This window comes from Jaculus jaculus, chromosome 9 (genome assembly GCF_020740685.1).
Source record: "Jaculus jaculus isolate mJacJac1 chromosome 9, mJacJac1.mat.Y.cur, whole genome shotgun sequence".
Lineage (NCBI taxonomy): Eukaryota > Metazoa > Chordata > Mammalia > Rodentia > Dipodidae > Jaculus > Jaculus jaculus.
Genome location: NC_059110.1, coordinates 40296748 through 40310575, shown reverse-complemented (window position 1 = coordinate 40310575; position 13828 = coordinate 40296748). Strand labels below are relative to the sequence as shown.

General features: G+C 39.3%; 1 protein-coding gene across 3 annotated transcripts in view; it reads left to right on the top strand.

Annotated features, from left to right (window-relative positions):
• Trmt11 (tRNA methyltransferase 11 homolog) overlaps positions 1-13828 on the top strand; it is a 116621-nt gene that overhangs the window by 31154 nt on the left and 71639 nt on the right. For all 3 annotated transcript variants that reach the window (XM_045159844.1, XM_045159843.1, XM_004673307.3), the window contains 3 exons: positions 1739-1811; positions 1932-2063; positions 9245-9365. In XM_045159844.1, coding sequence (XP_045015779.1) covers positions 1739-1811; positions 1932-2063; positions 9245-9365 — 326 coding nt within the window. The remainder of the gene's footprint in view (positions 1-1738; positions 1812-1931; positions 2064-9244; positions 9366-13828) is intronic.

The window sequence follows — 13828 nt, the reverse complement described above, 5'->3', positions numbered from 1 at the left end:
AATGAACATTGAGTGATCCCCTTCCATGATTTTGGTTTTCTAGAGTCTCTTACTAATTCTAGAGTTTGCCTTTTGTTTATGAGCCTCAGTCATTCTCCATCCTCTGCTTTCCCACAGGAATGGGGTTACAGTTGTCTTACATGGGTTCTGGAGATTTGAACTTGAGAGGTCTCAGGTCCTTTCAGGCCCTCATGCTTGTTTAGGAAGTGCTCTTTAACTGCTGAGCCATCTCTCCAGCTCTACTGCTTAGGTGGTGGTGGTTTGTTTGTTTGTTTGCGGTAGGGACTCACTCTAGCCCAGGCTGTCCTAGAACTCTACTCCCAGGCTGGCCTCAAACTCACAGTAGTCCTCCTACCTCTGCCTCCTTAAGTGTTAGGATTAAAGCCAGGCGACATGATTTTTGTTTTGTTTTGTTTTGTTTTTTTGAGGTAGGGTCTCGCTGTAGCTCAGGCTGACCTGGAATTCACTATGGAGTCTCAGGGTGGCCTCGAACTCATGGTGATCCTCCTACCTCTGCCTCTGAGTACTGGGATTAAAGGTGCATCATACCACATGCCTGGTATATCAAAGCATTTAGATGTCAGTGTGAATATATATTATAAAAGTTGGGTGACCTTTTTAAATTTTTTTTTAAAGTTTATTTATTTGCAAGCAGAGAGAAGATAGATAAAATGAATAGTTGTCAGGGCCTCTAACTGCTGCAAATGAACTCCAGATGCATATACCACTTGTTCATGTGGCTTTGTGTGGGTAGTAGGGAATTGAACCCAGGTTGTTAGGCTTTGCAACCAGCACTTTAGCCATTGACCCAACTTTCCAGCCCCTAAATTGGGTGACCTTTGATCAGCAGTTTATTTTGTTTACTCTTCTACTAGTATATTTATATAAAATGCATAATATTTTTTTCTGGTGAAGTTGACAGTAAGTTAGACATGTGTGATTCTTTAACTTTATACTTAGAGTTGAATTTCCTAAGAACAGGAGTTGGGTTTTATTAGCCAAAGTGCAATTACCACTTTTAGTAAATTGATAATTTTTTGTTTTGTTTGTTTTGTTTTGTTTTTCGAGTTAGGGTGTCACTCTGGCCCAGGCTGACCTGGAATTTACTCTGTATTCTCAGGGTGGCCTCAAACTCATGGTGAGTTCTACCTCCTATCTCTGCCTCCCGAGTGCTGGGATTAAAGGAATATGGCACCATGTCCGGCTGATAAAATAATTTAATATGTACTTTGACATCCATTTTTTTCAGTGATCCATGAATATTTTGTGCTGTTTGTTTTTTTTTTTTTTTTACTCTTGGCTACAAGATCCACTTCAAGTCACCTATGGTATCTTTAGTAACATTATATCTGGGCCTCCTTCAGTTATCTACTTCTATAGTCTTACTGTGTTTATATTGATATTTTTGAAGAACATGTTCACTTTTTCCTCAGCTTTTTTTTGTTTGTTTTGTTTTTTTAAGGTAGGGTCTCCCTCTAGCTCAGGATGACCTGGAATTCACTGTGAAGTTTCAGGGTGGCCTCAAATTCATGGTGATCCTCCAACCTCTGCCTCCTGAGTGTTGGGATTAAAAGTGTGCACCATCACGCCTGGCTAACTTTTCCTAGGCTTTTTAAATGCACAGATGACACTTTGACCTTCTGTGGATGTCACATCTTGAAGCTCATGATACCTGTCTGCCCTTCATTGGTAGTTGCTGATTTTTGTCTATTGGATTATTTGTGTTCTTTCTGTCTAGCTCCATATGGTATCAGAGAATCAACAAGAAGAACAGGGTCACAGAAGGAAGTACCAAAGGGGATAGAAAAATGGTAAGTGAAATATGAATGTAATGAGTTGCTACTTTGTGAGGCATATTGTATTTTTGTAATTAACCAACTTACCCAGTCTTAATATTTTTACTGACTTTGAAATTTTGTGTTTTTTGTTAGTCCAGAAAGCCATGTTCCTGTTTCCTTGAGTTATCACCTGAGTGATATGTTTTTTGACCTGTTAAACTTCGCAGCCGAGACCCTTGTATTAGGTGGAAGACTAGTCTATTGGTTACCAGTGTACACACCAGAGTATGTGATCTTTTTTTTAATTGTCATTTTCTTATAATGTTTGTTATCTAAGCATACTTTTTTAATCTAATTTTGTTGAAGGTATCATTATATTTAATATTGGTAGCCTTTATTTACCTGCATATATGTAAAAAGGAGTCCCCTTTACTGATTACATTCTTTTGATCTTTTAAAATTAGGTGTTGGCAAACCATAGCTTGTAGGCCAGATTATATGGTTCTCATCCTGTTTGTAAGATCTTTGAGTTAAGACCTAGATCTCAACTACCTCTTTCACAATTGTCTATTATGATCACTTCAAATATGGCAAATCTTTTTTAGAAGCTAAGACCAAAGTAAAAACTATGCACATATTTAGAGCTATGTTTTCTGTTCATCATAGGCTTGGGTGTCTATATATATGTGTGCAGCCATGTCTATATGTATGTGTGCATGCCAGAGATTTCCTCTATCACTTTTCTGCCTTATTTCCCTGAGTCTCTCTCTGAACCTGGGCCTCACTGTATTATTTCAGTTAGACTGGCTGTATAGGCAGCCTCAGCAACCCTCCACTCTCTTCCTCTTGGCACTGGGGTTACAAGCATACATGGCCATGTTTATTTATGTGGGTGCTGGGGATCACACTCAGGTCTTCATGCTTTCACAGCAAGTGCTTTTACCTGCTGAGCTATTCCAGTATTTTGTTCATCATCAAACCACTACTCACAGTAATGATCCTGGTCCTATGTTTCTCTTCTCTCCTTATCTCATCATTATACTGTGGTGGGTGGCAAATCATAGTTTTTTATTTTCTATCATGCTTTATGTATATGTTTACCCAGCATAAGTCACCAACAACAAGCCAAAGAAATCATTCCATCCAAATGTAGCTTAGTGAACTAATGCATTTATTGGGCTTTTAGCAGCATTGTTGACCCCAAGACAGTTGCACTACTAAAATATCTCAGCCCCGCATGTGTGATGACTTCATGGAACCTGCATAAATGGAGTTCCCCCTTTAGTTAACCTTCTACCTTTTATATAGTCTAGAATTTTCTGAAAGCACATGGGCAGGACTGAGGTGAAGGCCTCAAGAGGGAGGGAATGTTAAAAGACTTGATCTTTGAGGCTCTCTTGTGCTTAATCACAATGCTCTCATTTCAATATGTCATGGCCATGTCATACTTGGTTAACAGCCTTCCACAGTACTAGCATATCTGATTGTCTGCTGTTTTGTAGTTTATTTAGTTATAATTGAAATTTCATGTGGTGAAGAATTTCTTTTGGAATTCTTTCACTCCTTTCTAAAAAGTAAACTTGGAAGGACTTTAAATGTATTTCTAAAGACCTTAAAGTGTACCTACTATATATTTCTCCAGTAACTTTTCAATTTTAATAATTTTGTACAAGAAAAAATTTTCCAATACATATTAACAATATGATGGTCTTTAATAGAAATCTAACTGCTAAAAATCTCATAGCTAGGGAATAGGAATGACTTAAACTATTTTGAAAGTGGTTTTTAATTGACTTAAAATCTGTTTATTTTATTTTTATTTTTAAATGTTTATTTATTTTTTGGAGAGAGAGAGAATAGGCATATCAGGGCTTCCAGCCACTGCAAACAAATTCCAGACGCATGTACCACCTAGTGCATGTGGCTTATGTGGGTCCTGGGAAATTGAACTGAGGTCCTTTACCTTTGCAGGCAAATGCCTTAACTGCCCTTTATTTTATTTTTTGAAGCAGGGTGTCACTCTAGCCCAGGCGGACCTGAAACTCGCTCTTTGGTGTCAGGCTGCCCTTACATGTACTTTGATCCTCCTACCTCTGCCTTCTAAGTGCTGGAATTAAAGGCATGTGCCACCAAGCCCAGCTTTTACACAGTTATTTTTGCTTTTACAAAATTGGAATGTAGTTTGTATTGGAATGTAATTTGTATTCCATGAGATTCCCCTGTAAACTACTGTCCTGTGGTTTCTAGTGTGTCCACAGAATTGTGCAACTGTCACCACTGGAACCATTTCCAGCCTTCCAAAATAACCCACTGTGTATCAGCAGCCACCAATCCTGTCTCTAGCAACCACTAATCTTATTTCTGTGGATTTGCCTATTTCAGTTTCTTTAAGTTTTAAATAGGTAACTTAGATTGTTGTTGGGTAGTAATAAAGAACTAAGATGTTCTCATAATAGTCTAAACAAAGTTCAGAATTATGTGTTTTAATGCTTGCTAACAGTATATTGGGATGCAATGTACTAATGAGTAGACAGTGAAAAATTTCTATAAAACATTTTTTTATTTTTTTAAAAAATTTTTATTTATTTATTTGAGAGTGACAGACACAGAGAGAAAGACAGATAGAGGGAGAGAGAATGGGCGCACCAGGGCTTCCAGCCTCTGCGAATGAACTCCAGATGTGTGCGCCCTCTTGTGCATCTGTCTAACGTGGGACCTGGGGAACCGAGCCTCGAACCAGGGTCCTTAGGCTTCACAGGCAAGCGCTTAACTGCTAAGCCATCTCTCCAGCCCAACATTTTTAAAATTTTATTTATTAGCGAGAGAGAAAGTGGATGTGTCAGGGCCACTGCAAATGAACTCCAGATGCATGTGGCACTTTCTTCATCTGGCTTACTTGGGTCCTGGGGGATTGATCCTGGGTCCTTAGGCTTTCCAGACAAGCGCCTTATCTGCTAAGCCATTACTCCAGCTCCAGGAATTTTGTATAATATATATTTGTACATATTTAAGTGGTATTTTCATATAAGTTATTAGAGTTAGTGTCACTAGGAAATTCCTGGATTTAAGAGAGTCAGGCAGTAGGATTATGAGCTTGAGGCCAGTCTGGGCTTACATAGTGTTGCAGTCAGGTTCACATTGCTGGTAGAAATCACCCAACTAAGAGCAGCTTGTGGGGAAAAAAGGTTTATTTTAGCTTACAGGCTCGAGGGGGAAGCTCAATGATGGCAGGGAAAACAATGTCATGAGCAGAGGGTGGACATCACCCCCTGGCACACATAAGGTGGTCAATATAGCAACAGGAGAGTGTGCCAAACACTGGCTTGGGGAAACTGGCTGTAACACCCATAAGCCTGCCCCCAACAATACACCAACTGTAGGAGGCTTCAATTTCCAATTGCCATCACCTGGGGAACCTAGCATCTAGAACACCTAAGTTTATGGCGGACACCTGAATCAAACCACCACATTCCACCCCTGGCACCCATAAACTGTTAACCATCCATCATGTAAAGTGCAGTGCATTCAGTCCATCTTTAAAAGTCCCCATAGTTTTTATCAATCCTAATGATATTCAAACATCTCCATAATCCAGGATCTTTCAACTGAGCCATAATACCAAAAACTCCTCCCCCCGCCAAAAAAAAGAACACCATAATGGCACTGAATAAACATTCACACTGCAAAAGATGGCATTGGGCATAGCGAAGAAATATTCAGCCAACACAAGGTTTAAAACAACCAGGGCAAACATCAAACTCTGTAGCTTCAAGTCCAGCAAGTGTAGTCAGTGACAAATCTCCAAGTCTGATCATTCTAACCAGCAACAAGTCTCTGGAGTTCCAATTCCACTCCTTCAGCTCAGGTACTCACAGTACTGGAAAACTTTATCTGGGCACAACAGCTCTCCTTGGCAGCCATCTCATGGTCCTGGCATCTCCACTGCAATCCACAGTTCATCCTCATGGTCCCATGTGGTCTTCATGCAGACATCCAACAAAACTGCTTCACACTGCCCATGGCCATTTCCAAAACACAAGACCAGCCGGGTGTGGTGGCACACACCTTTAATCCCAGCACTTGGAAGGCAGAGGTAGGAGGATCACCGTGAGTTCAAGGCCATCCTGAGACTCCGTAGTGAATTCCAGGTCAGCCTGGTGAGACCCCACCTCAAAAAAAACCAAAAAACAAAACAAAACAAAAGACCATATTGCAAACTCAATGACCCTCTCTTTCCTGCAATTCTTACACTCCACAATGCCAGGTAGGGTGCCAATTTGTTAATCCAGGGGGGAATAAAGCAGACCTTGAAGAACAGAACAGTCAGGCCCCTTCAAAGGAGTCTACATTCTTTGTGTTGCCCCAGTTCAGGTCAGCTGACCCAATCTCAAAGGTTGTAATCTCTCAATTGCAGCTGAACAGGCAGCAGTTCACCCAAAGATTTTTCTTTCTGTCATATCCCTCTGCTCATACCAGTTCATTTTTGTATAAAGCAACCCTGTATAACTTCTCAAGACATGGCATAACAGTAATTTTTTCACACAAACTGCTGCTAGCCTAGTCTAAGCACAGCTCTTTCTCACTCTTATAACCCAAACCTCACAGTCCATAGTTCTTAACTGCATTCAGGTCTTTCAACTTTGATCAGAATAGTCCATCAAGCTGTACTTACAGCATTGCAAGGCATCTCTTAGGCCAAAGTCTCAAATCCTTCCACATTACTCTTGAAAATCAGCCCCAAAGGCCAAAGGCACACAGACAGGTGTCTAGCAGCAATCCCACTCCAAGTACCACTTTACTATTACAGTCAGGTTCTCATTGCTGGTAGAAATCACCCAACCAAGAGCAGCTTGTAGGGGGAAAAAAAAAGAGGTTTACTTTGGCTTACAGGCTTGAGGGGGAAGCTCCACGATGGCGGGGAAAACAATGTCATGAGCAGAGGGTGAACATCATCCCCCTAGCACACATAAGGTGGACAGTAGCAACAGGAGAGAGCGTGCCAAACACGGTCAAGGGAAACTGGCTATGACACCCATAAGCCTGCCCCCAACAATACACCACCTCCATGAGGTTTCAATTTCCAGTTGCCATCAGCTGGGGAACCTAGTTTATGGAGGTACCTGAATCAAACCACCACACATAGTGAGATCCTGCCTCAGTTAAAAAATTAAAAATGCCATCGGTGATGGCACATGCCTTTAATCCCAGCATTCGGGAGGCAGAGATAGGAGGATTGCTGTGAGTCTGAGGCCATCCTGAAACTTCGTAGTGAGTTCCAGGTCAACCTGGGTTAGAGAGAGACCCTATCTCAAAAAAAAAAAAAAAAACAAACAAACAAAAATAAACAAAGGTACATTGCCAAGTCTGACATTTCAGGCATCCGTAGAGCATGCCCTTTGCAAGCTTTGGTTCAAAGGGTTTTCTTCTTCCTGTTTCCTTTTTTCCTTTAAGGCTCAATCATGGTATAGAATCTATTTCTTACCATAGATTTATACCAAGCTATAAAGATTACAAATTTGATGTCAGCTAGCTTCATAAGAAATACAATATTAATGGCAGTATAGTGAATATTAAATACTTAGATGAGGTAAGCTAAAATGAATGACTTATTGGAAAACTTGAAAGAAATGAGGCAGAGAAAGACTTCAGGAGAATTCCTTCCACTGATAAGTAAAGTGTGGCATGAATCTACTTGTTTAGTGAGTGGTGAAGGTTTTAGCATGTGGTTGAAGTAATGAGAGAGTTCGTTGAAGGTCAGAGACCTAGAAAAGTCACGAAGCATGGTGGTGGGGCTGAGGCTGACAGACTAAAATAGTTAGGTGGGATCATGGTTCCTTATTAGCACTTTCCTGTTTTGAATCTGAGTTTGAATATTTCTCATATAGTGCATGTGTACAGAGACTCTTCAGAAAACTAAAATTTGTAAAGGAAAAATAAAGTTGGATGTGCCCATAGTGAGAATCTTTCCTGCTTCTATTCTGTTCAAGAGCAGTTTTTCCAATGTCTGTCACTCATTTTCTCTGCCACAATTAATATCAGCTGCCCATCAACCACCAGGTTCTTACCCCCTTATTATTTTGGGCATTTCTATGTGGTTTGTGTGTATGCATGCCCATATGTGTGTGGGTGCACTTGTCTGCAGGCATGCATGCATCTGCAGGGGTGCATGCATGGTTGGAGACTAGAGGTTGGTATTGAGTAGCTTACTTCATTGCTCTGTACCTTTTTTAAAAAATATTTTATTTATTTTGGGGGGGGAGAATAGGTGTGTCAGGTCCTCCAGCCACTGTATACGAACTCCAGATGCATGCGCCCCCTTGTGCATCTGGTTTATGTGAGTCCTGGGGAATGGAACGGGGATCCTTTGGCTTTGCCGGCAAGTGCCTTAACTAAGCCATCCCTCCAGCCCATTATTTTAGTTTTATTCATTTATTTGAAAAAGGGAAAGAGGGAGAGAAAGAGAGAGCGAGCGAATGGGCACATCAAGGCTTCCAGCCACTGCAAACAAACTCCAGATGCACGTGCCACCTTGTGTATCTGGTTTACGTGGGTACTGGGGAATTGAACCGAGGTCCTTTGGCTTTCCAGGCAAACACCTTTACCACTAAGCCATCTCTGCAGCCCTGCACCTTACCTTTTGAGACCGGGTCTCTCACTCGGCAAGCTTGGAGATTCTCCTGTCCTCAGCACTGGGATTGCAGGTGTCGCTGCCACCACTGGTATTTTACATGGGTTCTGGGGAGCCGAACTTGAACTACACCCACTATCCTCCAAGTCATCTCCCCAGCCCAAACATCAAGTTCTTAACGATTGCACCAGTCTCCTCCATTCTGCTCATGCAGAATGTGTTACCCACCACTCTGTCACAGCTTCACTTTTATTTCCTCAGTGAGGTGTCAGGATACTTACATAATCTGTAGTGGTTATTTGTAGAATAATTGTATAATAACATTAGTCTTGTATTTTAAATTTGACAGAGATCTCAAGATACCATTATAATTTTGAAGTGGCACTTCATTTTGTACAGAAATTTTCAGAATTCTAAAATATCTTCAGATGACAGCTTTTTCTGAATGTCAAGGGGTTGTAGACTGAGTATACATCTATCTCTCAGTTGTTCTTGGGGGATCTGTTAGGGTGGAATCTGTGTGTGTGTGTGTGTGTGTGTGTGTGTGTGTGTGTGTGTGTTTGAAATGTTTGGCACTCTTTAATAAAATATACTTGTACACTCACTCTTTTTCCTTCCCTCCCTCCCTATCATTTTCAATGTCATTCTCTTGCTCCTTCTCTCAGACCTCCCTTCAAAGGTTAAGTGATTAAAGTATATTTTTGTCTGCAATATTAAAATTCTTTGTTTCTAAAGTATAGGTAGGTTATGGGTTGTACAGATGCCACAGCTGATAGGCCCCTGTAATGACTGTGTGTCTGCACTTACGCATGTTCATAACAGTGCATTATTTCTGTAGATACACAGAAGAGATGGTGCCTGGGCACCCCTGCCTGAAACTCATCAGCAATTGTGAACAGAAGCTTTCTAGTCACACATCCAGGCGCTTGATCACCATGGAGAAGGTGAAGGAGTTTGAGGTAAATTTCCCAAGTGAATAAATTTTAGAAGAATCAAAAGTAGAGTTTTCAGGCTGGAGAAATGGCTTAGTGGTTAGTTAAGGCACTTGCCTACAACTCATATTCAAACCTCCAGTTCCTGAGTAGCCAAACATAGGGACGCTAGTGCACAGTGTCGCACATGCGCCATAAGGGGCACACGCTTCTGGAGTGTGCAGCAGGCTAAAGGTCCTGGCACGCCCATTCTCTGTCAAAAAAAAAACAACAACATATATATATATAAATTTTAAGAAAGTAGGGTTTTCTATGTAGCTTTCCTGAAGTAGAACCTGGAAATGTTTATTGATCTTGATTTGAAAAATAGTACAGATGATTTCAAGAAGAGACAGAAGTTGAAGAGCTTTGTGGAATGCATTGGGTTAGAGGGAGGAATAGGATAGAGAAGTTGAGTCGAAGAGAAATAGAAATTTGCCCCATCTTCTCAGGCTTTATTGGATACTCTTGTGTGAAACTAGAACCTACTTTATTGCAGACTGTAATGAAGAGAACATTTCTTCATATAAAATGAAAGTAAGTTTCCCCATCTGTAAGGGTCCATTGTCAATGTTCTCTTCATTCTCATATTCTCTGTCTCACACACACACGTGCACATGCACATCAGACACATGCTGTCTCATACTACAGAAAGTTTAAGAAGAGAAGCTTGAATTACATTTTATTTTCTATCCAGATTATAATTGATATGAGTAGTTACTCATAATGAGGCCTAATGAAATCTGCTGAATGCCCTTTAGGCTGTACATCTGTTATTGACAGTGCTCTCCCCGAATCACTAACAGTTGGACAAGCTCCATATTTGTAGAGCAAGCAAAACTCTGGGGTAGTAACATCTAAGTCATACCCATCTTACTCTGCATGTACATCTTTTGCAGTAGTAAAAACTAATATATTTAAGTTAACAATTTAATAGTAATTTAAGTTAAAAAATATTTGTTTGTGTGCATAGCAGGGTCTCTTCACACTACAAACACCAGACACATGTGCCAGTTTTTTGTTTTTTGGTGTGTTTTTTTTTTTAGTTTTTTATTTGCATCTGGCTTTACTGGTTGTGGGGGAATTGAACCCAACAAGCTTTGTAAGTAAGCCCTTCTAACTGCTGAGCTATCTCCCCAGCCCTTAAAGGTAGTATTTATACACTGCTTTCTGCATATATTACTATGCATCTTTCTTGTGTTCATGATTTTTATTTCCATTTGCTGTCTCTCTATATCTCTTAAGTAAATTTTCTGGAAACACTGCATTCATGTTAACTTGTTTGTGCTAAATCTTTGAGCTGATCATTTTTGTTACCGAATAATGTTCAGATTTTTTAGCATGTCATAAATTATCTTCAATAATTGGGGTCCCTTATCAAGATCTTTCAGAAAATTAAGCTATTTGCCTATATATTTGATTATAATCCATTAAATGTATAGGTATCTATACATATGTAGATGTATAGATAACACATGTGGTAATAAAATAACGGTGCATGGTAGTTTTTAAAACAAAAATACTGACGTATTTAAATGGCAGATATACTTCGAGTAACATCTACAGTCATTCTTTTAAGAGCATGATTACTTAGTATGTTCTTAAGATTTATCTTTCATTATTTTCTTTTGAAGATATAAAGTTGATATTAAAGTTACTTTGTAACAACATTTTTTTCTTCTTTTTTTAATTTAATTTTTTTGTTGTTATTTTGTTTTCCGAGGTAGGGTCTCACTCTGGCCCAGGCTGACCTGGAACTCACTATGTAGTCTCAGGGTGGCCTCGAACTCCTGATGATCCTCCTACCTCTGCCTCTGAGTGCTGGGATTAAAGGCATGAACTAACTACCTAGCTTAGAAATATTTGTATTTATTTTTGAGAAAGTGACAGGGAGTGTGAGAGTGAACACAGTTATATTAGAGCCTCCTGTCACTTCAAATTGACTCCAGGCACATACACCACTTTGTGCATCTGGCTTTATATGTGGCATGGGAAATTGAACCCAGGCCATCTGGTTTTGCAAGCAAGTGCCTTTAACTGTTGAACTATCTTCCCAGCACATCACAACTTTTTTTTGGGGTGGGGGGCTGGGTTGGTTTTTCAAGGTAGGGTCTTACTCTAGCCCAGGCTCACATGGAATTCACTATGTAGTCCCAGGGTGGCCTCAGATTTAGGGAGACCTTCCTACCTGTGCTTCCCAAATGCTGAGATTAAAGGCATGCACCACTACGCCTGGCTTATTTTTCTTCAAATGATATTAGAGTTTGCTACTTATATTTTATTCCAGTTTGCTTCATTCTTGTTGTTGCTGGAAATCATATTCTTTCCCAAGGTTGGTAATTTATCATTAAATATATAGAAGAACATCATAGATTCAGAAGTTCCCAGGAGTGGTTTCCAAAATTCTTTGACATAGTGAGAACCTCCTGAAGTGACAGTTTCAAATGCTGAATATTTCCACTCCAGCTCTGATGCTGGTAATGTTGAATTGTTAGTCAATGAGTTGCTTAATGCCTGTTGTCTGTACAAATTTGTGCATGTAGCAGCTGAGCTATAAGAACTAGTTGTGTTGTTTGGAGCTGTGTAACCAGGTACATTTATTACGGTATTATGCCATCCAGTTAAATACTTGTTTGACAAGTGAAATATGAGTGTAAGAATACAGTTTACAGTTCTGTACAAACGCATTGAGTGCTTTAGAAGATAAGATAACATGATCTGCTCAGAATGACTTGAGTTGGGAATGGGTTGGAAAATAGTGATCACAGTTTACGTTTCTGTGCTGTTTTGTAAGTCTTTAAGTTCTTTTCTTCACTGGGTGGAAGACAAAACTGGAAGTCTTCATAGGTTTGATTGCACAGCAAAAGATTGGGAAACGATGGGACACTTAATCCAAAGTAAGATGCATAAATTTGTAAAAGGCAAATATGAGTGACTGAATTACAAACTGAGAAAATAAAATAAATTGTCTTGCAGTTGTAGAAGCTGAAAGGACAACGGTTGGTTTTTGGTGGGACCTTTTGTCTGGGCTTACCACATCTGCCATCTGTCTGGGTCCTCACATGGCCTTTCTCTCTGTACAAGGACACCAGTTACATTGGATTTAAGGTCCCACTCTTAAGACCTCCTTTAGCTTCCTTCCCTCCTTAAAAGGCCTAATTCAAAATGTGGCCATGTTTAGGGTTAGGATGTGCGTTTATGGGTAGACACAAGTTATCCCATAATGTTAACTATTATGAAAGTTTACTTCACTGAGTGAATACGAGGTCTCTGTATATTAGAGCAGCTTTTTCCTCTTTGTTTAGTCAGTGATGACACGTTTGTGTCTGTGTGTGTGTGTCTGTGTGTGTGGTTATATATATAATTTTAATAGTTTATTTATTTATTTATGAGAGAGAGAGAGAAAGAATGGGTACACCAGGGTCTCCAGCCACTGCACATGAATACCAGATGCATGTGCCACCTTGTGCATCTGGCGCTTCCATTGGGCCTGGGAAATCAACCCTGGGTCCTTAGGCTTTGCAGGCAAGTGCCTGAACTGCTAAGCCATCTCTCCAGCCCATATGCTTACATTTTGAGGAAAGTGAGGCATTTGATGATTCCAGGAGTACAGTTACAGCTCATAGAAATAACAGTATTTAATGTCATTATTTGAGTTAGTAGTTGTAGTCACTAATGTTTATGTGCAAGGCACAGGAAAGCAGAGTTACTGCTTGTCCATTCTACAGTTTCAAGTCTTGTTATTCAGAAGTAAAGTACATGAAATCAGTGTTCTTCATTGTGTGTCCTACATGAGTAGCATAATTGTATTCCCAAGCACTAGACAGACAGAAAAGATTTTGTAATAAATGATGCTACATAGTAAATCAGCCACTTTTATTTAATGGAAATCTTAAAAACTTAGGCTCCTTTGTAGAATAATTTCATATATATTTTATCCTGAGTTTAGTTTGTTTAAGAAAATACTATTTTTCTTCTAAATTCATGTTTATATAAATTTATTTCAAACTCAAAGAAAAATTGGCTTTTGAGAATATTTGTTCTATATTAAAATGATAAGTCAGGTCACATTCTCCTTTGATGTTATTAAACCAATAAGAGCACTCCTAATTTTGCCTACTTTGCTTTTATCATTGTACTTTTGTCTTTTAAAACTAATTTTTAAAAAATAAGGAAGGGTTTAATAATGCTCTTGTAACTTTGTAAAATAATATTCACCATATAAGATCACTTAATTAGTATGGAATTTAGCAATTTAAAATAATTTGTCATACTAAATTAATCATGTTTGATTTTTAATTAATTACCTCCTTTCTGTCTTCTCTTGTATGTTGAGGAATGTGTATAATTGCATCAGAATTCCAATCCTTTGTAATTCAAGTGATGACATGAAATTGTCAAACAGTTCTTGCACATATCTAACAAATTATTCTCAGACTTGTTCAGCATTG